General features: G+C 38.4%; 1 protein-coding gene across 1 annotated transcript in view; it reads right to left on the bottom strand.

Annotated features, from left to right (window-relative positions):
* Nucleotides 1-22,210, bottom strand: part of ABCD2 (ATP binding cassette subfamily D member 2) — a 47,133-nt gene that overhangs the window by 17,756 nt on the left and 7,167 nt on the right. Inside the window, exons 4-6 of the mRNA XM_030468941.1 lie at nucleotides 19,630-19,798; nucleotides 16,248-16,342; nucleotides 14,750-14,895 (exon numbers count right to left, since the gene is read on the bottom strand). Of these exons, the coding sequence (XP_030324801.1) occupies nucleotides 14,750-14,895; nucleotides 16,248-16,342; nucleotides 19,630-19,798 (410 nt within the window). The remainder of the gene's footprint in view (nucleotides 1-14,749; nucleotides 14,896-16,247; nucleotides 16,343-19,629; nucleotides 19,799-22,210) is intronic.

The following is a 22,210-nucleotide window of genomic DNA, read 5'->3' as shown; positions in this document are numbered from 1 at the left end:
TATTCATTAAATTTTTATCAGTTCAAACAACAAAACCAGTCCTTTTACTGTGAAGTTACAGTTGAGCTTAACTGGACATAATTGATTCCTGGTGGAGATTTTCCATTCACTCAGTGTCTGGGTTCCAATCTCAGAGCAATCTCTTACAAACTTCAAAAGTAGTTCTTCTGCCATGTGAAGGTCATGTGTTCAACTGTAATAGCTCTGAAATTGATTTCTTTCTTTCCTGTACTGGTTTTGAGAGGAAAATTTAAGATCAGTACTCCTTTTTTAAAGTTTAGTATCAAATTCCCAGAAAATTATGAAAACAAGCTTATTATTGCCTGGTTTTCTGGAACTGCAAGGCATTTATTGGAAGAGATACTTTCAATTCATACGAACTGATCTTTTTTTCCAGTCAGTTTGATGGTTTTGTTGCATCACCAATTTCTGTTTGGTGCACTCAGTGCTTCACTTTGGAGAGTTGTAACTTCATTCTGCCAGTAACAAGCCATTACCTCTTAGGCTTATGAATTCCCTCTTGCAGAGCTGGTTTTAAAGAAAAATTATATCATGACATGCTGCAAGCCTGTGGAGGGGACCATTCCCCAGCAGCCTGTTGACACATCACTGTGTCCAATGTTGGCAAAATGTTAGAGAAATCAAATGCTAAGGAAGGGCAAATGTTGCCAATTATATGGTCGCTTTATTGCAATTAACTTTGTGGAAGGAGCAGATGACATGAAATATATCGGGGTGAGTACCAATTAATTGTCTTTCTAATCAGAGGACTTACATGCTGGAGCTGTTAGGAATGAGGAGAGATGTATTATACCAATTCAAAGGGACTGTAGATTAACACTGCACCCTGTGTGTAATAATATTTACTAATTCACTGATGCATTGAAGAGCAGATGGCTTCACTCTCTTGGGAAGCAAGTTAAGGAAGATGCTTAGATGTCAACAAATTTCTGTACCAAAATCAGAATAAGCCATATCCACTTTAAGTGTTTACAAATACTTCACGAGTGTACTCAAAGGTGTTTTCATCTCCAACCCAAAATAAACCGTCCTGACAGAACTAATAACCTGTTCTTACCTCCATAACATTGGAATGAAATGCAACAGAACGGAGAAGAGCAGAGCATTTCAGTTGGAAGGGACCTATAATAATCATCTAGTCCAATTGTCTGTCCAATTCAAGACTGATCAAAAGTTAAAGCATGCTGTTAAAGGCATTATCCAAACAAGTCTTTAACACTGACAGGCTTGGCACACTGACCACCTCTTTAGGATGTATGTTCTAATGCTTGACCACTGTCTCAGTAAATAAAGGCTTCTTAATGCCCAGCCTAAATCTCCCCTGAAGCAGCTTTCAACCTTTCCCACACACCCTGTCACTGGATTCTGAGGAGGAGATCAGCACCTCCCTCTCCACGTCCCCTCCTTAGGAAGCCATAGACAGCAATGAGGTCACACCTCAGCCTCCTTCTCTCCAAACTAGGCAAGCCCAAGGTCTTCAGTCACTCCTAACTGGACATGCCTGCCTTCCCTTTCACCAGCTTTGTTGCCCTGCTCTGGAAGTATTCAATGACCTTCACATCTTTTTTAAATTGTGGGGCTCAGAACTGCACACAGAGCTAAACTGTACCCATCAACTTTTTTTTTAAAGCACTATGGCAACTGATCAATATGCACTCCGTGAGTTTATAAAGCAATCTGAATAATCAGAGTCCTAATTATAAGCACCATGGAATGAAGAACAACCAAAATATTTCTTAATTAAATTTTTTGTGTCAGAAGTGAGATTTGTCAAATATAAGTGCCCAAGGAATCTAAAGCTTACTTCACTCTGTTTGGCACAGGCTGTGATCAACATCTTATCCATGGAAGGTGAAAGACTGAAAATTTGTGGCTTGTCATTCTGGAAACCAGGAGCAATGTGGTTTCCAGAATGACAAGCCACATGTGACTGAGCAATCGAGACCTGACTTGTCATTTGCTGTCCTGGACCATTTGGAGTTATTATTGAGAATAACAGATTGTCACAGATGCATAGTTACATAGGAAAACTTTTATCTCTGGAAATTATGTGCAATGCCAATATAAATTTTGAATGACCCATCTTTTAAACTTTTGACTCTGGCTGACAAAGTGCCTCATTAACATACCCAAGGCAACACTACCCCTAGGATTCTCCATTTCAGATAAATTCCAGATTGGATTTTCCACGGAGTTTGGGGTGGTTTCAGAGTGCAATGCAGTGTTCCTGCTTTGACATCTAAACCAAAATGTATTCCAAACTTAAGAACCTCTATTTTAAAAGATGGCACTGGAGCCCAAGCTCCAGCCATGGAGGTAACTTCTTAAAAAGTACAAGCTTGCACTGAAGAGTGTCCTGTTCAGAAAGCTAAGGGCACAGCTCAGACCTACTGCCCAATTCCCCAGAGCTCCAGTACAGCACAAAATATAAAAGCAACAGTTTTAAGTCCAATTCAAAACATGGGAGCCACTAGAGAAGTTTAGGTTAGATATTAGAAAGAATTTCTTTACGGAAAGAGTGATCCGTCATTGGAATGGGCTGCCCAGGGAAGTGGTGGATTCTCCGTCCCTGGAGATATTTAAAAAAAGACTGGATGTGGTACTCAGTGCCATGGTCTAGCAACCGCAACGGTGGTTCAAGGGTTGGACTCGATGATCTCTGAGGTCCCTTCCAACCCAGCCAATTCTATGATTCTATGATTCTATGAAAATTAGGGGGTGTATGGCAAACTAAAAGCAAATTTCTTCCATGAACTGGGTTCAGGCTAAGTTCTTCTCAGCTTGCAGGGCATTAGATTCCCATTTTTCTAGGCCAGCATCCAGGCTAAGAGGAGTCAAAGGGAGGGCACCTTCTAATCTTCCCACTGAACCAAGGAAACTGCTGCTAAGAGGTAGGAATCATGTGTCTGAAAAGTTATTGGAAAGAGCCTAATTATATACTACACCAGTCAGAGACCTCAGGTGAACAGAGGAGACTTTAGTAGCAGTCCTTGCACTGTATGTTATTAATGTTATTCCTTTTTCCCCTCCAATGCTCTTTAATATAAAATGCATTAACTATCCTAATCCTTCAGTAGCACTGTAAAAACATATTGGAGGGTGTTCTACCCCTATTTAGGTGGCTGCTAGCAGAAGAGGGCTTGTTATAGATAAAAAGGTTTCATCTTTAGCTATCCGTTTGGCATCTAAGCTTCAGTAAGAGGCAGTTCAGACACACACTTGCATTTAGAGATTCCTATGGATTAACTGTAGGTGGCTCCCTTTACCTATTACACATTTTTCCTGATAACTTTCCAAAAGCCCCAAATCTCTGCATGACTAGAGAATACATCTATATTTAGAACTTTCCATTCCCTTGCTGGTGCCAAGATCCTAATTTGCAGGTACTGTAATATCTTGGCTAGAGTCACCTCAGCAGAACTCAGGCTCTAGCCAAGCTCCTGATTTAGGTCAGTAGTAAAAACTAAGTAAAAGTGATCTGGATTTCTAGAGATTCTTTAATAACATTAATAAAATAAACAGCAAAAAACCCTAATGAAAACACCACCTTTGAAAAAATAAAATGTCTTGAATTGAATTAATATGAATTCAGTTCTTTCTAAACAGTGTTGCATCTGCTACTCTCACACAGAAGGTGGTATCACTGAAGAGTTAAAAACAATAAATGATGCAATGTTTAGCAAAATATTAAAAAAGCAGCAGGCTCAGTTTGTTGCACAATATCTAGTTCAGGGATTTTAGGACCAGCTAAAGTTTCATCTACTCTTCTGAAGATATAAATAATTTATCTCTCTTTAAAATACTCTACACTGAACTTTCCTCTCTGCTCATACAGAACTAGACATGAACATCCTCTAAATATTTCACATGGATCAGTTACCAGAGTGGAATCTAATCAGCTTAGAGCCATTAACATATTTAACAGGAAATGAAATGCACAGTATGAAAGACTGAATTCTCAACACATTTAATTAGAGTGTCATCAGAGGCTGAAAAAAGTTACACTAATCACTCTGTAGCTTCTTTGCAAATAATATGTGCTCATCTCTGGAAATAAATAGATAAATAAATAATCGAAAGACCAAGATAACTTATAACTAGAAGTGGTCAGATGGCATAAAAGTTTAATGTGAACAATCCATAAAATTATCCAGTTCAGTCTATTTGTATCTTGGGATAGGCAGAGACAGAAGAAAGAACACAAGAACACATGTACAGTTAAAAACAAAACCCAGAAAACTTCTACAAAATCAGCTAATGTAATATGAAATTATTGCACCTCCTGAAATGGAACAAAAGCAGACAGAAAAATTGAAGACAAAATACTCCCCTTTTCTTAAACACCCAATTTTTGCAGGACCAGACTTTTCATAGCTCTGCCAGTTCTTATGATAAAAGGATTTTGCACAGATGACTGTGAAGATCAATGAATTGAAGAAATAACAAAGAGCTGTTCTGGACAAGAGGCTAGCTTGCCAGTTCCCACCAGGCATACCCCAGCCTAAAAGGTGTTTCTGATTTTTACCACAGGAATGCAACACAATGAGCAAAGCAGCTTCCCTCTTTAGAAAGAACCTGCATTATTCATGGTTTTACAGGAGAGAAGTGACACCTTGTCTCAGAGAGAAGAGGAAGAGTAGACAGTGAAGCCTCTAGAGCAGAAGTTGCTTTTGCTCTGGGTTTCTAGAATGCTTAGTTGTCCATGGCAACATTGTTTGCAGGCACTGAGATATGAATGGGCAAGTAGTACTAGAGCAATAGTGCATTGCCAGTGAAACACACTGCACTGATCTTCCTCTCTAATCCTCTGTGAAACTGCACCAAACAGGACCAAAAGTGACAGCACAGCATGCAGAAATGTGCTGTGTACATGGATACATGAAACGTGATTACAGCTGTTTTGTAAATATTATAGGGACCTGAAGTGGCCGCAAGGGAGCTACAGTAATCTTTAGCAGAAACTAAAACTGATAAGGTATAATTACTGTAAAATGCTAGGCAAATAAACAAGTCTGAAGAGCCTTCCCTCTTGGGAAAGACATGCTCCCATCTAAGCTAGGCTAGTGTACACATGCTGAGCTGAAGACAGAAGCCCACCTGCTACATGCTCCCACAAGACCATGACATAATGACTCAAGAACAAAGAACTGAAAATTATTTGAAGAGCCTCATCTAACCTAAATGTTACTCATCAATGTCTTAGTTAGTCACTCCAGGCTCTATTTGTCGTCAGTGGAGTCCTTTGATGAACTGGTACTTCCTGTAGGTCTCGTGTCTTAGATGTTTGTCCTGGGACAGAGGACAAACAGCTGCAATGGTACGAACTGGAAGACTATTGTGCATTGAGGGCTTAGCAATACACGTGACAGTCAATCTGAGTGGACACAGATCCCTGGTATATTTCATTGCACTGTGTTGGGCTGTACTGCACGTATACATTGACCTTCTGGCCTGTGTTGTGCTGCACTTCCCACTTGGCTGCAGATTAAACTTTGCTGGCTCATCACAGCCCAGGAGCCTGCGGGCAGCTCCCTCTTGGTATTGGCAATTACACCACCTGTGTGTCCTTGTCTTTATCTTGAAGTGAAACAGCATGTTTTTGTGCTAACATCCTTTTGCTTGACAGTAGAAATTATAAATATAATTGTTTTTTTCTAAGAAATTCCTATCAGAGTGCCAAAGACCATAATGCAAATAAACCTTAGCACAGATGAGATCAGTGCTGCGTGCCATGCTGTGACAAGAGGTCCATCTGATGCTGCACAACAAGGGGTTCCTAGCATCTCACAGAACGTAAGTGCCACAAAGATGATGAAGGAACTGGAGCATCTCTCCTATGGGTAAAGGCTGAGACAGCTGGGACTGATCAGCCTGGGGAAGAGAGGGTCAGGAAGATCTTATCAATATATATAAAAACCTGAAGGCAGGGTACAAAGAAGATGGAGTCAGACCATACTCAGTGCTGCCCAATGACAGGACCAGAGGCAATGGGAACAAACTGAAACACAGAAGGTGCCATCTAAGCATCAAGAAACAATGTTTAGGGTGATCAGTTACTGGAAAAAATCACCCAGAAAAGTTGTGGAGTCTCAGTCCTTGGAGATACTAAAAACCCATCTGGACGTGATCCTGGGTAAATCTCTAGGTGACCCTGCTTGAGCAGAGAAGTTGAACCAGATGGCCTCCAGAGGCCAGTTCATGGAAGAATCCTCTGAGGCCAACCTCAACCATGCTGAGATTTTGTGATTTTCTATATTATCAACTTATTCCTTACCTCTAATAAAAGGAATTTTAATAAATGCAGGTATCTTTCTTCTTCTTGTGATTGACAATGAACACTTTCATTGGTGCACTGCAACAGTGAAATCACCGTCCAGAGGTATAGTTTACTCATTATAAAGCTCACGCAAGGATGTCTAGCCTTGAGATGCCTAAATTAATATAGAAAAATTCTGCCTTTGGTGCATGAGTTGACAGTTTATTGTTTTAACTTGTTAGGGGTGAGGATTAAACACTTGTATACAAAAATAGCTAATAGTGTTCTCTTTGGAAGGTGAGTAGTTACTAGTGAATATTGCATTGCCTCCAAGAAATGCAGAACCATGCTGAATAAAACTTATATTTCCCTTGGAAACTATATTGAGTTGGAGGTGGGCAAGTTCCTCAGCCTGCAGGCAGGCAAACATGGGACCAGAGCCTAAGAAAGTTATCTGAGTGAGCAAATCATGGAGAAGGACAGATAGGAGAAGACAGAAGGCCCAGTTCACCTTGGAGATAGGGCACAGTTCTGGAGCCCAGGACACAGAGGCAACCAATAGAGAGAGCCTATGGTGTACAGGAAGAACTAACACCTTCTTCTCAAGAGGGAGGTGGTGCTGGGTGTCTTTGTGGATATTTAAAAGCATAGGGCACTGTAATGAGAGCTTCTGACTGAAAACTGGAGTAAGAAGGAGGAGAAAGGACCTCTTCCTAGGGAAGATGATACAGTTACTATTCGAGTTTTTAGCTATCCTTCCATCACAAAGCCAGCATCCTTTCAGTCTTTTCATATCAAGCTTTCTGTGTCAGGTAGGTTTTGTAGTTCACTTCTTCCAGTGCTTCCCTATGTTAATGTAGCCAAGTTGCTTCTCATAATTTGATATGCATAAGACATTTGAACCATGCTTTTTGACACTCCTAGGTAAAATTTGATTGAAATGGTAAACATTTGCCCTTCTTTTCAACTGTCAAAGATCCTTTGTTGGACAATTGCAAGACTGGACATTAAGCTGGAGGTACCTGCTCAAACTGGACACAATAATGGCACTTCTCTGCAGAAACTAGGTCCTGTAAATGCTACCTCCAGATTACTCCCTAGCATGCAAGTTCCTCCATACCACTGCTAAGTTACACAATGATCTCAGTTAACCAGTAGGTGAATTTCTTTCCATGGCACTGCTATAAGAACAAAATTTTAAAGGCAAGTGAGCTGTTTGTCTGAGCAAAACAAACCCAGCTCAGACAATCATCCAGTTGCTTTTGGATGGATCCTATAAATATCAGCCACATACTTAGTTCTTATAATCTCTTCAGTAACTTCATATTTATCAAATGTTTGTCAAGCTTATCCTGACAATGTATATTTTTTAAAAATTCAAAGCCTAGTTTTCACAACTTTTAATTGAAGTTCCATAAACAGTCTGGCACATACATGGATACCTGGGAAAGTTGTACAGGCAATGTGTAACTGTCAGTGATGAATGAGTATTTTTGATATTCCAAATCCCATTGAAAGAAGTAAGTGGAGGGTAGAAGCATTGCAAAATCATGGTAGCAAGAACATGATGTCCAAAATATGTTATGAATCACAGAGCTGTTGATTGCCAGACATACTAGTAGAAATATTCCTGCAATTGGGCATCCTCACAGAGAAAAACTTAGCTCTTCTGTAACATTGAGGAAAACATCTCAAAAGAATGTAAATAGAGGAAGTTCTGCGTATTAGTGGCACTCATTTTTGTGCAGGAGCCAAAATAACATTTATGTGCTTAGTACGGAAGCCATATTCAAAACAGGAGGGATGCTGTTTGATTACAAGAACAATTTCACCTTTTAGTTGTGTAGGTACCATTGTATTCAATCAGCCATGCAGATAGCAGCACTTTAGCATTACCTCTGTGTATCTGTGCTTTGGTGGGAATGCAATGAGTTACTAAATGGATCTTAATCCTCTGAAAGTTCAAGTTCTTTTATGGATCACAAATAAATGGGACTTGGCTTACACCAAGTAAAGTTAACACACTGTTAACTTTAAGAGAGCCATCTCCATCAGCCTGGAAAATGAAGTCTCTCCATCCATCCATCCATCCATCCATCCATCCATCCATCCATTCATCCATCCAGAACCAGTAATAGTAGATTCTGCTTCAACTGAGAAAACCACCAGTAGATAAGAGACTATACTGAAATCGCTCTATTTAATCAAGCTTGGACTTCCCTGTTGATGCAGACTTGTCAACAAGGGTCTCGATTTGTTTGAAGTGTGGTACTGGCTTCTGTGCTTCAGACAACTTCCCACTAGGAAATGCACTATTCTCTATATAGTATAAAAGTTGAGTATTATCAAAACAACCCAATTCCTCACCCTTGTTTAGTCTTCTTGGTATCTCCCATAGCCACAACTTGCTACAGACAGGCCCCCAGTCTGAAGGAATTGAGGAACCATAACCCCAGAACATGGCAAAATCCTTCACAAACTTCAGTTCAGCTGCAGCCTTTAAAAACCACTTTTGAATTTATGTAAATACATTTTAAACCCAGTGTAGTGAGATGACTAAAGGCTTCAGTCTGGGATTGCTACAACACTTTGCCTAATAACAGAAAAGACTTCTAAGCTGTGCTTTAATTAGCTGAGACTGTCTGGCCAGTAAGAAAGGCACCTTGCATGTCTTGAGAGGGAGTAGCAGTTAATCCATAAATCCATTATCCACTCCATACTATTAGTGTAGGTAAAGCTTGTTCACAGTGTGCAACCAAGAGATACAGTCATTACTTGTGACCAGACAACATAGAGACCTAATTAAAAACCTTCAAACTTTACAGCTATGAGTGAGCCTCGAACAGAAACAGAGGGGTCACCCAGTAATCCTAGCAGGCAAAGCTTCAGTTGACCTATAGACAGCAAGAAAAGAACTTTCCTGTTCTAGAAGAGATGGCAGGACTTGCTTCAATAAGGAAAGAGAAGTGGAAGCATTTCTATATGAGCAAGATGAAACAGGAAAAGCTTTGCCCTGGCTGAGGGGTAGCTTGACAGTTCTCTCAGATACAAGGCCTCACTTTTTAATTGTCAACAGAATATTGACTTAATAGTCTTTACTTGATTGATTTCAAAAAAGAAGACACAGAGTAGCAGGCAATTTGTTAAACCAAACATATCAAAACTATGCATAACTGAAGTATGTTGTAACGTTTCGTGTTAATGCTATCTACCACAGACCTTTTTTTCAACTGTCAGATAAGTGGCGAACTTTGCAAATAAACCTATTTAGAAAGAGCACTGTGAACTTGGTAACAGAAAGTATAACAGATAGAAGCAGTGTGCAAAGGCATAGATATCTATATAGCATGACATGAACTGATGGCAAAGTACTGAAGGAACAAGTCACTGTGGTGATGTACTATCAGCAAAATGCCAAAGGGCAAAGACAACTGCTGGTACAATGTTGGCATGTCCAGTCAGAGTACAGCTTAATTCCAGCTGACCCAACTAAAGTGATCTGATAAAGACAGAGCAGTATGAGCTGACAAGAAAACAGGATGTGCAAAATACAACACACCATTAGAGACATCTGAACCAACTTAACTGAGTCAACAGATCTCACATAGGTGTATTTGCACAGCACTTCACTTGGGTTTCTTCTCTACAGAATACATGCTAACATGTAAAAAAGTAGCTTAACACAGAAGAACCATATACATACATACTATATATGCAAGTAATTTCACATGTAATATAGGGTATCTGAAAGTGAACACAATTTTGCAAAATTAAATTATCTAGGTAATCAAGAACTGTCTTAGGAAAGAACCAGATTTTAATGACAGTGACCACTACCTGCCTCAGTGCTTAAAATAATATTTGAATCGTGCTATAATCTTCATGAGCTTATAATGCAAAACGACTTATTTTATCACTTGATTATTTATATCTCTTAAAACTAAAATATTCTTACTTGGATTCATCCACCACGAATACCCTTGGACTATTTGAGGCAAATCACATCAGATGTTTGGGTTACTCAATAGAGCCAAAGAGAGGAAATACATCTTCATAGCTGATGCAGTTTTGTTTTGTAGCCAAGGACATTTTTAGAATACAGAAGGAAAAACACCACACAGGAAAAGACTTTTAAAGAAACCCCAGATAAAACATCAGAAATACACCAGACATATGCAAAACCAAGGAGCTTAGGAAGGCAAGATAAACCTTTAAACTATTATGTCCTATACTGCCTTTAGCATTAGTAAGAAGGCAGCAAGATGCAAATCTTGAATTATGGAGAACAAACAACATTTAACATCAGTGCATCTTTGGCTGCCTACATTTTAGTTCTGACAATCCTGATGTTGAAGAAAAGAGACAGAGGTTGACTTGAATAAGCAATAGAAAGGGAGAGAGAATACAGAACTGGACTGCCACTGTGACCACTAAGAAAGTGATCAGGGTTAGTCTACCAGAACGGCATGTAGAATTACAGAGGAACTGTGCATACTACTGGAGGAACACACCCCTTTCACAAAACCACCACCAAACTTTACAGTTTGGTGTAACACAAACACACAATCAAATTTCAGTAAAAGCAAACAGGAGAGAAAAAAAATTCCAGTAACAATGGACAAAGATAAAGAAGTACAGTGGATTAAGGTTCATTCTAAGCTCTACAAATGTCAATCAGTGAATCAGTCCTCAAGAAAGACAGATAAAATGCTGAGGGATGTGTTAGGCATGTGCTGCACTAGGAAGACTGGAAAGTGGTCACAAAAGTTTAGGGAACCAACAAGGACTGCATGAGACTTTCTTGAATGCAAATAAGACAATAAGACACACCTGGCAGAAAGTAATGATTCATTTATATCAATAACCCAGTGGTGATTACAACTTTCCTGCAGCTTTATGGGACAGAGACATTGAAGTTTACTCCTGTGGTTTTGTCAAGGTAACCTGTAAGTGTGTAGATGTGCAATTATGCTGGTGCTTATTTTAAATGAAGGACAACTATCGAAATGAGAGCCAATGTGCAGAATCCGTGTTTCCTTATCACTGAAAAAGATGGGACTTCTAGTTGGAGAGCAAGAAGAGCTGGAGTAAATGTTAAGAGGAACTGTATGCTAGAGCTCACTAATTCCAGATGTGGAGACTCCTCCCATGTTTAGGACCAATACAGTAGAAACAGGGCACAGTCGAGGGAAAGCAGGCTACCTTCACAGCTATACTACGAAAGGATTGCCTGCTTTTCTAATTCCCCAAGTGCTACATATAAATCTTGTGGTCATATCTTTAGCACAGGTAGTCATACTACCCACCATTTATTTTTCTTAATTATTTATTATTTTATGTTTCTGAATTATGATTTGAATCATGATTCCTTACCAACCAGAGAACCCACAAGCATCTATCTTTTCATTCATGCTACTTTCTTGACCGGTTTATTAAAAGAGGAATGGAAAGAGGTGGTTGACACAAATGAATTTTACCTTGTGAAAGAGGGCCAGGAAAGTAAAAGGGGCAAAAGCACACACTCTGCCAGTTACTGAGGCTTCAATGAGATGTGACAACTTGTTGGGCTGTGACCAGTTCCTAGCACTGATCCATACTTGAAAACAAGTTGCTTTTGGCACCAATATGTTGCTGGACTGCTTAAAGCCTCTCTCTCTTTTTCACACCCTCCTCTTTTACAGGCCTGTCATGGACAGCAGCAGACCCACACTCAGAAATCCCTGGGCTTCTCTGCCCCTGCCCCCAAAAGGGCAGTTTGTCCTATCAATATTAATCTGAACTGTGACTGATTAATGACAAATTCTGCATTATTTGGCCCTATATAAGGGGAGAAAAATCTCACGGATTCATAGTGGTAAAATCTAAAAACAAGCAGTATAATGATACTAAAGAATCTAAAAAGATAAAAAGACACGCACTCTTGAGACTCTCTTAAAGCCTACATACTGCTACGTAAATTCAACTACAAAGTGTTTGCAATGCTGATGAAATCTGGAGTATACAATGAGATAATTCAGTTCTTAATAAATCACCCTTCTGTGTGTAGCTTTTGAACTTGGCAAAGACACATGATTTCCCACACATTTCTGAAATACTACACTGGAACAGTACAAAGAGAGATGAAAAAATCATCTTTTCAGTGAGCTTGTATTTACTGTGGAGTATTTTGTTACTTAAAAGTCACTGTATCCTCTATCATTTGCTATGTGCAGATAAGGTTCCTACATTTCCCTCCAAGAGCGCTGATGCATAATTAAATTCAGCCACAGGCAAGGCACACAGGAATAAGCTCCAATATTAGTGGTAACTGTGTCCACTCATGGAGAGCCATCTCCCACATTCTTAGACCAGATACATAATATCTATACTTAAACACACCAATGCAATTCTAATTCCCTGCTCTTCTAGCCATCAAAAAATTCAAGAGGCCTTCTGCTTTAATACAGTTTTTGCCTACCTACCAAATGAAAGATTAAAATAGATTGGACAGGTAATACTGTCCAAACACCTCCTAAATCCTCTCAGTCCAGAACATTTTCTCTAAAGTTATGCTGAAAAATATTAATGATGAAATGTAAACAGGGCACTACCTTTTCCAGTCTGTAGTTTCAGAAGTATGTCTATAAAAATAAACAAACAGAAGATAATCCTGACAATCCTGACCTTGTACAGGCCTCATAGGCAAAATGCACCAGCAGGACCTTCCAAAACAAGCTGCTTTATTCTGGGACTTCAGAACAATTTACAAACCACTACAGAAATCCTAAATGTATTTTAGGAGATATTCTATCCAGGGATAGAAAAAACAATACCATAGGTGAATGTGTAATTTATTTAGGCTATAAATAAATGAATTGTTAAAACACTCAGTAGTGGAATACAGGAAGAAAACAATGCCTTGACCAAATAAGGCAATTGACATGAAATGCTTAAAAATCCAGCATATCTGTTATGAATATGGTCCATATATATAAAAACTTCAAGCTAAAATTTCATTTCCTTCAAGTCATTCTTAGTGTCTCAGATATTCATCTAAATATCCCTTCAGCCACATTCCCCCACAGATCCCTGTGTGACTCAGTTTCAGTCTCTTTCCAGATACAAGACACCTACAAGTGACAGGTCACTGTTTGGAATCTACAGAATCCATACTGACAGCTGAACTTGTGCCCCAAAGCAGACTTCAAAATCTTCAGTCACAATCAATGTGTAGCACTTTTGCAGCAGAGCCCTCTTTGTCACTGTTTCCTAATTTACCCATCATTTTGATATCCCAAAGACACCATAGCATCAGTTTTTTCTCCTGGTGGATGCTATTAGGATGGAATGCATACAGTGATACCTTCAGGGAACACTGCAAAGATGAGATGCCAACCCTACACTGCTTTGACACAAAGAGCTTCAAAGACACTGGTTGAATCTCAGCTTCTGAACAAGAGTTTTGGAATGCTCCAAAGAAGAGGTCTGCAGGATAAACTCCACCACCACTGCAAAACTAGGGGAAAGAGCTAACAAGGAACCATGATTATGGAAACGAAAATCCAACAGATGAGATCCAATCCCCTCAACCAGCACCTTGGCAATGTGAGTCTATTTGTTCTCAGAGAATAAAAGGGAAGGAGGGAAGGGCTGTAGACAAGCCAGCCTCAGATGTTGATCTGAGAAGGGGACAGGACCACACAGGCGACAGAAATGGCTAAACCAAAAGATTTTATGCAAGAAAATGTTCAGAATATTTATTTTTCTGCTTAAAAATTAAACTGATCTTAAGAATGTGTCACACAGAGGGTATTCTGAAATATTGTTTTGAAAAAAAATTTAGTAAAGCATTTTGCTCCAAATTCCTGAATGAAACCCTCAAATGGCTCAGAAGTGTGACAATTGCTAGCAATAATTTATACATATATTTGGAATATTATAGATAAATTTCATTATCTTCACCTACAGCAAGGAAAATCTACTTAGCAGTTAATATTTTGCATTCAGCTTAATAGCTTGTACTTTTAAACAAAACTGCAAACAGTACCCTGAATACTTCTTTTGCCCATGGGAAGAAATGAAGTACAGAAAGCAAACAAAGATTCTCAGTGTTTGATATTTTCCTTTGCAAAATAACCTAGTTAGAAGTCTCTAAGGAGATAATCTAGAATCAAATGCATTAAATTATGTTCTGAAAGTCCAACAGCAAGGCAGAATACAAACAAAGCACCAAAAAAAGCCATGTTTCCCTTAGTGAAATGAGCACCTGTTATTAAAAAGGCAACTTTCAGTTAATACTGGATTGGATTCTGGTCTTGTAGTGTCAAAGTTGAAATAGTGAAAATTACTCTGGGCAACTCAACATTTAGGAACCAAAACACTCTCATTTGTTTTGAACTTTTGAACTTGGATGTACATATCACAGATTGAAAATAAGAGAAGTAGGATCAAAATTCATGTAGACAGAAAAACGAATCTTGAGCAAAACCATACCTTTGTGGTATATAAAACATGTGCTCTGGAGGAGGTTTGTAGAGGACTCCTTCATACACAGGCCACAAGCCACTTAAAATTCTGAAGAGTGAACTCTTTCCACAGCCATTGGGTCCAGTGATTAAAAGATTCATCCCCTCTTCAACCTACAATAGCAATGAAAATACAGATGTTACAATGCAGTATATTTGGCACAAGACACTCTAAGACCCCTAGAAGGAGTTACATTAGCATTTACTTCAAATTATCAATCCATTTCATTAATTACTGGCACATACTTGTGCAACTATTTTGGACAAAGTGGCATTAGATATTGTATGTGGTCTGAAATATTGAAAATAATTTCTGAGATTGAGTATTTCTATAAACTACACCAATAATATCACAATGTCAATACACCACAGTCAGAATCAATTATTCTAACACAAATCAGGTAGAAAGTTGTTAGTGGTGTACAGAGCAGTGCTATGCCCATCAGTGACTTTTATTTAACCTACAGGATCCTGATCAAATTATTTGGAAAATTCACTTCGCATTACTCTTCCCCACTTAATTAACTGTGTTATTTTGGCTGTGAGGCACTTGTTTTTATTAATTTGAATATTATCTTATGTATATTGAGTTTGTATTTATGCATAATCAAAATGCTGTTGTCTATTCTTTATATAAATATATTGACTATGTTGTACTTTTGGTTGTTTTTCAAAAGAAGAAATATAATTGTCTCCCTGATCCTAAAGTTGTAATTTTACAAATCCGAAATCCCTATGCCAAAGCCATTGCAAATTTTGCCATAGCTGGGACCCTGTCCTCCTAGATGCTAATTCCTGTACCAAAAGAGGTGACAAAAGGAACACTGCTTTAGCTAAATTAAAGGATATGCTGGAATTTTTCATGCTAGCATTCTGATAACCTCAAAGATTTTTTTAAATTATAATATTTGCAGTGCAACATAAGATCAGGATATATATGGCAGTAATTCAGTAAAGGTCATCCATTAAAATTGTGAGCAAGTACAAAACAGTATCTGGAAAAACTTCATAAAAATAATACAAGTTTCTCCTGAGTAAATACTCCGTGGTTGGGTCTTATGAATGATGCTGTCAACTATTAGTAATGCTCTTTGTGGTGATCATGCAAATATGCAGACTCAATTTTTTCACTGTTGCTGTGAACTCAGAATTTTAAAGGAGCCTATGTGAGTAAAGCACCCCAATTTCATTTAGATTTAGTGAAGATGGATGCAGACTGACATACACACATCTGAAAATCTCAGGTTAGCTTTTAACCTGGCAACAGCACCAGAAATCCTCTCTTGGCTTTCTTTGAGCAGGATAAACTACATATGACTGCCTCTATTGAGCTACTATGCCTACCTTTCTGGACTTTCCCTTTTATCCATATGCTTCTCCAAGTACTTAACATAAGGTACATGAATTCTGTGCTGTTTATGTTAATGTGATGGCAACAATCAGAAGATTCTTGCATATCATCTTACTTTGAAGTTTAGTCTGGAAACCACCACATCGCCATTCGGAGTAATAATAGGAACATTTTCACAAATAATTCCATGTTCAACATCAATAACTTTCCCTAGAAAGAAAAAAAAAGTTTGTGAAATCTTCCATTAAGCAATGGTATGTGACAGACTCTGTGCATGGCTGAGAGGTAGAAATTGGTGAGTTTCAAACAACTTTTTTATGTGACCCAGGTTCCCCCAGGGGCAAATCTGTATAATAAAACTTAGTCAGAAAGGCACTATCAGCAATAGCCAAGAGAGTGCAATGAATCTCTAATTTGTTCATAAATATAATGCCATAAATACAATTCATCATAAATACATAATGCATTATACAGAAATCTTTCTTCACATCCTACTCGTATGTAATGTATTTAATTTTAAATAGGTGATTAATGGCAACCAGTAAACAAGTTCAAGGACTGCCTCAGACAGACCAGTTTACTTTCCTTGAGGATTTCATTCTGAGCTCAAGTTCAGTCTCCTCCAGCAACAAGATTAAAGGAGAAAATATTAATGACCTGCTTCCATTTTTTTCTTGAAGCCACAGTCACTGAAATGTGCCTTGTAGGTATTTGTGGAAACTCACAATATATTTCACTCCTGCAGCTACACTTACTATTTGTATTTCTGGCAAATTTAAATATACAATCTCAGTTGGATATTTGGATATTCTGTAACACAAGAACTTAAGAGATAAATCCTTCAGATCTATAAAACTATAAAAAATGAAACCTAACTTCTCAGTCAGCTACTAATGGGCACCTCTTACAGGGTCCAAACAGCTGGACCCCTGGACAAGTATCAGACACTGCCTTTACAGACAAGGTGCAAAGGAAGAAGACTTCTCTTTGTATTAGAAGGTTGCTTATGTTATAACTTACATTAATCTGAACAAAGCAAAATGGAACTAAGGAAAAGTTGAATTTATTATAAAAAGCACCTGACAGCATTTCTCTCTGTTAAGGTTAGTCTCATATTTTCATTAAAAGGCTTTTTTTTCTATTACTTCCAACTTTGCCAAACTATAACAACCTGGGCAAAAATTTCTGTGCCATGCATCTTCCCAAGGGTTCTTTTTTTCCTAACATAAATTCTAAATAAAACAGTTCTGTGGTGTCCAACACAGCATTAAGGAAAACAAAACTGTTTTGCTATTAAAAAATAAATAAATAACTTTTCAGCCTTGTAAGACTGACAGGCTCTACCACCTTCAGACTCCTACAAGGGCACCTGATACACAACTGTGAGATGAGCCAGATCACACAAAACATGCAATTTTTGATGGGTTCACAAAAACCAAAAATATTCGGCCAAGACAACCTTCTGTGAGAGAGGGCCGTACCAGTCACTTCAATCACATGAGTTCTTGCAGAGGACCTGGCACTGACCCGACTACGTCTCCACAGAAAATTATCCTTCACAATCTCCAGCAAATTCTCCAAAATTCATTCATGTTTTTGAAGCATTTGGATACAGTGGAGAAAATCTAGTTAAAATAAATCTATGATACAAAATAATAAGCTAAGCAAGGATTAAGTAAACTTAAATCTCATTTCCTAACTTTGCAATATTTGATTGCTACTCTCAGGTGCTTTTAAAGCATTTTATTGTGGAACCAGAAATGCAAGATGTACAAAATTCTATTTTGTATAGTAACTTTAAAATTCTGAATTTAGATAGAGTATGTATGTGTTAATATTAATATCTGTTAAAAGTATTCTAATATTATTCTTATTTTCACAATGTAATTATTAACAACAGTAAATGCAAAGCACAGCACAGATGTCCCTTAGTTATTTAAACTTATACTGAATGATTTAAAAGGAAATAAGTATGAAAAAAGCCTTTGGGGAAGCTAAATATTAAGATAATTTTTTTCTAACAAAGCAGTCACGTCTACATATGTGAGCACATGTACTTTCTTCCACAGACAAATCCACTCTATGGGAATTTCTTAAGTATCAAGAGCAAAAGAAAAGAAGAAAAAAAGTATTACAATGGGACTTGTCATAAAAAATGTGGAGACTATGGCCTAGATTAATCTGGCCTAAATTCTACTTAAGTCCTTGTGCAGAATGCTTGGCACTGGCTAGCTGCCTCTGAGAGCCTACAAACACTCAGAAGCAAATACTACTTAGAAGGAACTAAGGCTGAATGAAATGTGTGACTGTAGGAGGAAAAAATCTTGGGAAAAGGATGCAGAGGGAAAAAAAGGAGTGAAGTATGAGCATAATAGACTAAAAGGGAACATGAAGAGCATACATGCATATCTGATCTGTATTTGGTTTCATTTTTAAAACACGGTTATTTAAAAAAGGCCTAAAATTACTTTGTTGCTCTAGGAACTACAAACCCTTGCAAGTGAAAAAATGTAATAATTATAAAAGGCCATTTCTTGTAACATCAGCCAAAAATTACCAAGATCTACAAGATTAAGACATCAGCTATCTCCAGAGCTATCCACCACAGTACAACAAACTGTTTGTTTGGAGAACCTTTTTTGAAGGCCTTTAAGAAATCCTTACTGAAGAGCAGCACTGTTGAATCTGTTAAAATATGTTACTTCAGGAAGACCACCTTAGTGCCTTCAACTTTATCGAAGTTTTCAGAGGATAGAGGGAGGGAATGAAGCTTTTCAACACCAGAGAGGGCAGAAGGGGTCTGTTGGGAAACTGGGAAAAGCTCATTACAAAAGCTGCCTCTAAGTCTCTCAGAGAGAAGCGGAACACAAGAGGAAAGCTGGTACAGTATGGGGCACAATAAGAAATGGATGTGCACAGCAAATGCTATGGGGGTTGTGGGGTGGTGGAGAGAGAAAGATAGTGCTGCCAGAAAGGTAGAGGATAGGGATAGGAGATATAAGGTAAATATTGATCAGATCATTTGGAACGTGAGGGGACCACTTTTTCAGACCACTCCCAGCCAAAAATTCCCACTAAATTACAAAAAAATAAGCACAAGCTGAACTTTAGTTGTTGACAACAAAGCAGTATTTTTGTCAAAAACTACTGGGATTAAAATGTTACAGTTTGTTTTCTGGAAAAAACTGAGTGTCTGTGGAAAGTAGGCACTGTCCATGTAAGAATAATAAAACCACCACCACCAAGGATAATAAAGTTGAGATGTCTTTTTAATTGACAGTTGTCACAGAAAACATTTGAGCAATTTTTCTGCATTCAAAAAGCATGGCATAAGCACAAAGTAACAAAATAACAGGAATTTCAAATAGAAGGCAACGTGGCCTCTGAGGTAATAAGGCCTAGAGGTCGATTTGTTGTAGAAGCAAAACCTTTGTTCATTGCCTGTCCCACTACACCAGCTCCATACAGGGAAACACATACAAATATGAATTAATTACCTTTGATTTCTAAGGGCCCATCAATGTGTGATTCTGCTTTATCTTCATTCTTGCTGTTGTTTTCAGACCCTTGAATAACAACAGATCTTTTGTAGATGCCTCTCTTCACCTCATCAAAGACTGAAAACATTGTGTAGACACGGGCAGTGTAGCCTGCTAGCTCAGTAACCTGAGAAACAACAACAAGGTTCTGTGTTAACCTATAGGGCATGCACAGCTCCTATCAGCCAGCAGAGACTGTCTCAGGGGGGCATATTCAGCCCCTGTAAGCCATGATAAATCCAGTAAATGAGGAGGTCACAGGAACTGCTCATTTCCATGGATCGGTAGAGCCTTTGGCCAGCAGGTAATAGCTATTAGCGTATCTGGAAACAGAGAGTTTATCATACAAAAGAAAAACAAAATCTCTGCATTCGCCAGCAGAATAAAGGTCCACAAAAGTGAGAAAAATTGACATCTATAATTATTGATGTTTACTTCCCTGTGTTGCCAAAACCTCTTGTGGGAAAACTGTGCTTTTCCACGTAAAAGCTGCCCTGGCAGCACCAGGGCATCCTCATCTAAAATATGGTAGAAAAAGGAAATACCTCTTCTGTCAAATGCATGCTAGAGTACCAGAGCTAGGTCTGAGAACCTGGGCATTTTCAAGATGGTAAGATTTTGTAAACCTCTTTCTCCATTTTTTTTTTTGTCTTTTTGTCACAATTTCCATCTGGTGGAAACAGAAACAGATCTCTGAACCTGGTAACTTTCTATTTGTGGACAGTTACACCATCAAGACCTTCCAAAGAACTGCCTCCATCTGCTCGCAGCAAAGTATTAAACTCAGGCATCTTGTTATAAAAGTATTATTAGATGGTTTTAAGTTCATTTTAGATTAATTTTTATACCAAATGCAGAGAGCAAGTCAAGAATAACAAGAAAATTAGTTCAAGATTATAAAATTATTAGCTTGCTGTGGTTAAACACACACACTCCATGACTGACCCCATTTGCAATGGACATACAATATATATATTACAGTATACAAATATATACAAATCCTCTATAAATTTCTATAAAAATCCTCTATAAATTTCTCTGTGCCAAATTCAGAAGTGAGCGCTAGTGCTGGTCACATGGCCATCACCCCACTGGAGGCTAAGAAGCATGCACTGTTTCAGAAAACTCATTTTAAAGAGACCAATCACTCAATGTTTCAGCTCCATGAGCTGTGCATTGTTTTGCACTACTGGTTATAGGACTAACAGCTGTGGAAAGTCCTGGGCTAACAGCACCTGAGGCAGGAGGTAGCACACAGGAGCTGTAACATCATTTTCCCCTCTGGAGTCTTTCTATAAACTTCAGCAGAAGCTCGTGCCAGGACTGAGCCCTTGACAATGGCATTTTATGGAGAAAATCCTGCATGTGATAAATAAAACTTGTAGCAGCTGTGCCCCAAAAGAAACATAACTAAACCATGACCCCACAAACAAGTTTTGTCAAAACACCTACACTTGCAAAGAAAAAGTGAGCCCATCTGATCCACATGCTGAATTAGCTTGATGGGAAGAAGACTGCAAAATTACATCAATGTATAATAGGTTACATGGCAGTATCTTTAGATCAGAGGCCAAGCAGGGAACAGCAAAGGAGCACAGGTCAAAATCATAGTCCATTAGAACTTCCAAAAAAAGCACAGACTCTGGCTTTGTCAGAGTCCATATATGAAGGTGCCAAGCTACCCCTCTTTCTCCAATTTACAAAGCCATAGCTATTATGGCTGGATTCCAAGCAATGGACTACACAGCTCGATTTGCTAATGCATCCCACTCACGCAGCACTGGGAAAAAGTGCTTCCCAACCAAAGGGAAGAGCAAATATTAATGGATGTAGTCCAATTAATGGATGCAGAACCAACATTCAGAAGGAAATGCTGAGGAGAATAAGAGCACAGACTCACTTTTCTTTTGCTTAACAGCCAGCATCTAGAGAAACTTCCAAGACAGATTACAAATGAAGCCTGTTACTGGAATTTGGGTAAGGATCTGAAATAACATCTCTGACCTTCCAGGTGAACACCCCGTACTTCTAGACTATTTGCTGCCCTAAGGTGTACTTTTCCTGCTAAAATTTCTCTACTTTGCAAAACTACTTACAGTTTAACAAGTTCACTGATAAAAAGCCCTACATCTTAGTACACTGATAAAAAGATACTGAAAAAACCCTACAGCTTAGCTGGCCAAGAAATAAGTACTCAGTTCTCCTTGTATTTCACAGAAAACATGAGACTTCCAACAGAAAAGTCCAAATACATGGGAAGCAGACAGCCTGAATTCAGGTCTGTGCTCCAAAGAGGAATGTGAACCTTTATCACTCTCATTCCAGGAATTTCTGTTGCTCTCTGATGACACCTGAATACAGGTATTAAAAATGAGATTTACATATTACACCACACTGCCATCTGTGCACTTTAGACTGTTTGTGAACTTAAGTCTAAAGATCAAACTACTATTTCAAAGATCTACATTGATTTAGTTACAATATAATTTATCTTTACAAATACCACTTCTTTTTTTATATATTTTATATTAAATGTATG

The sequence above is a fragment of the Calypte anna genome, chromosome 1 (assembly GCF_003957555.1).
Source record: "Calypte anna isolate BGI_N300 chromosome 1, bCalAnn1_v1.p, whole genome shotgun sequence".
NCBI lineage: Eukaryota > Metazoa > Chordata > Aves > Apodiformes > Trochilidae > Calypte > Calypte anna.
The sequence above is the reverse complement of the archived record's forward strand: the minus strand, read 5'-3'. Positions and strand labels throughout refer to the sequence as shown.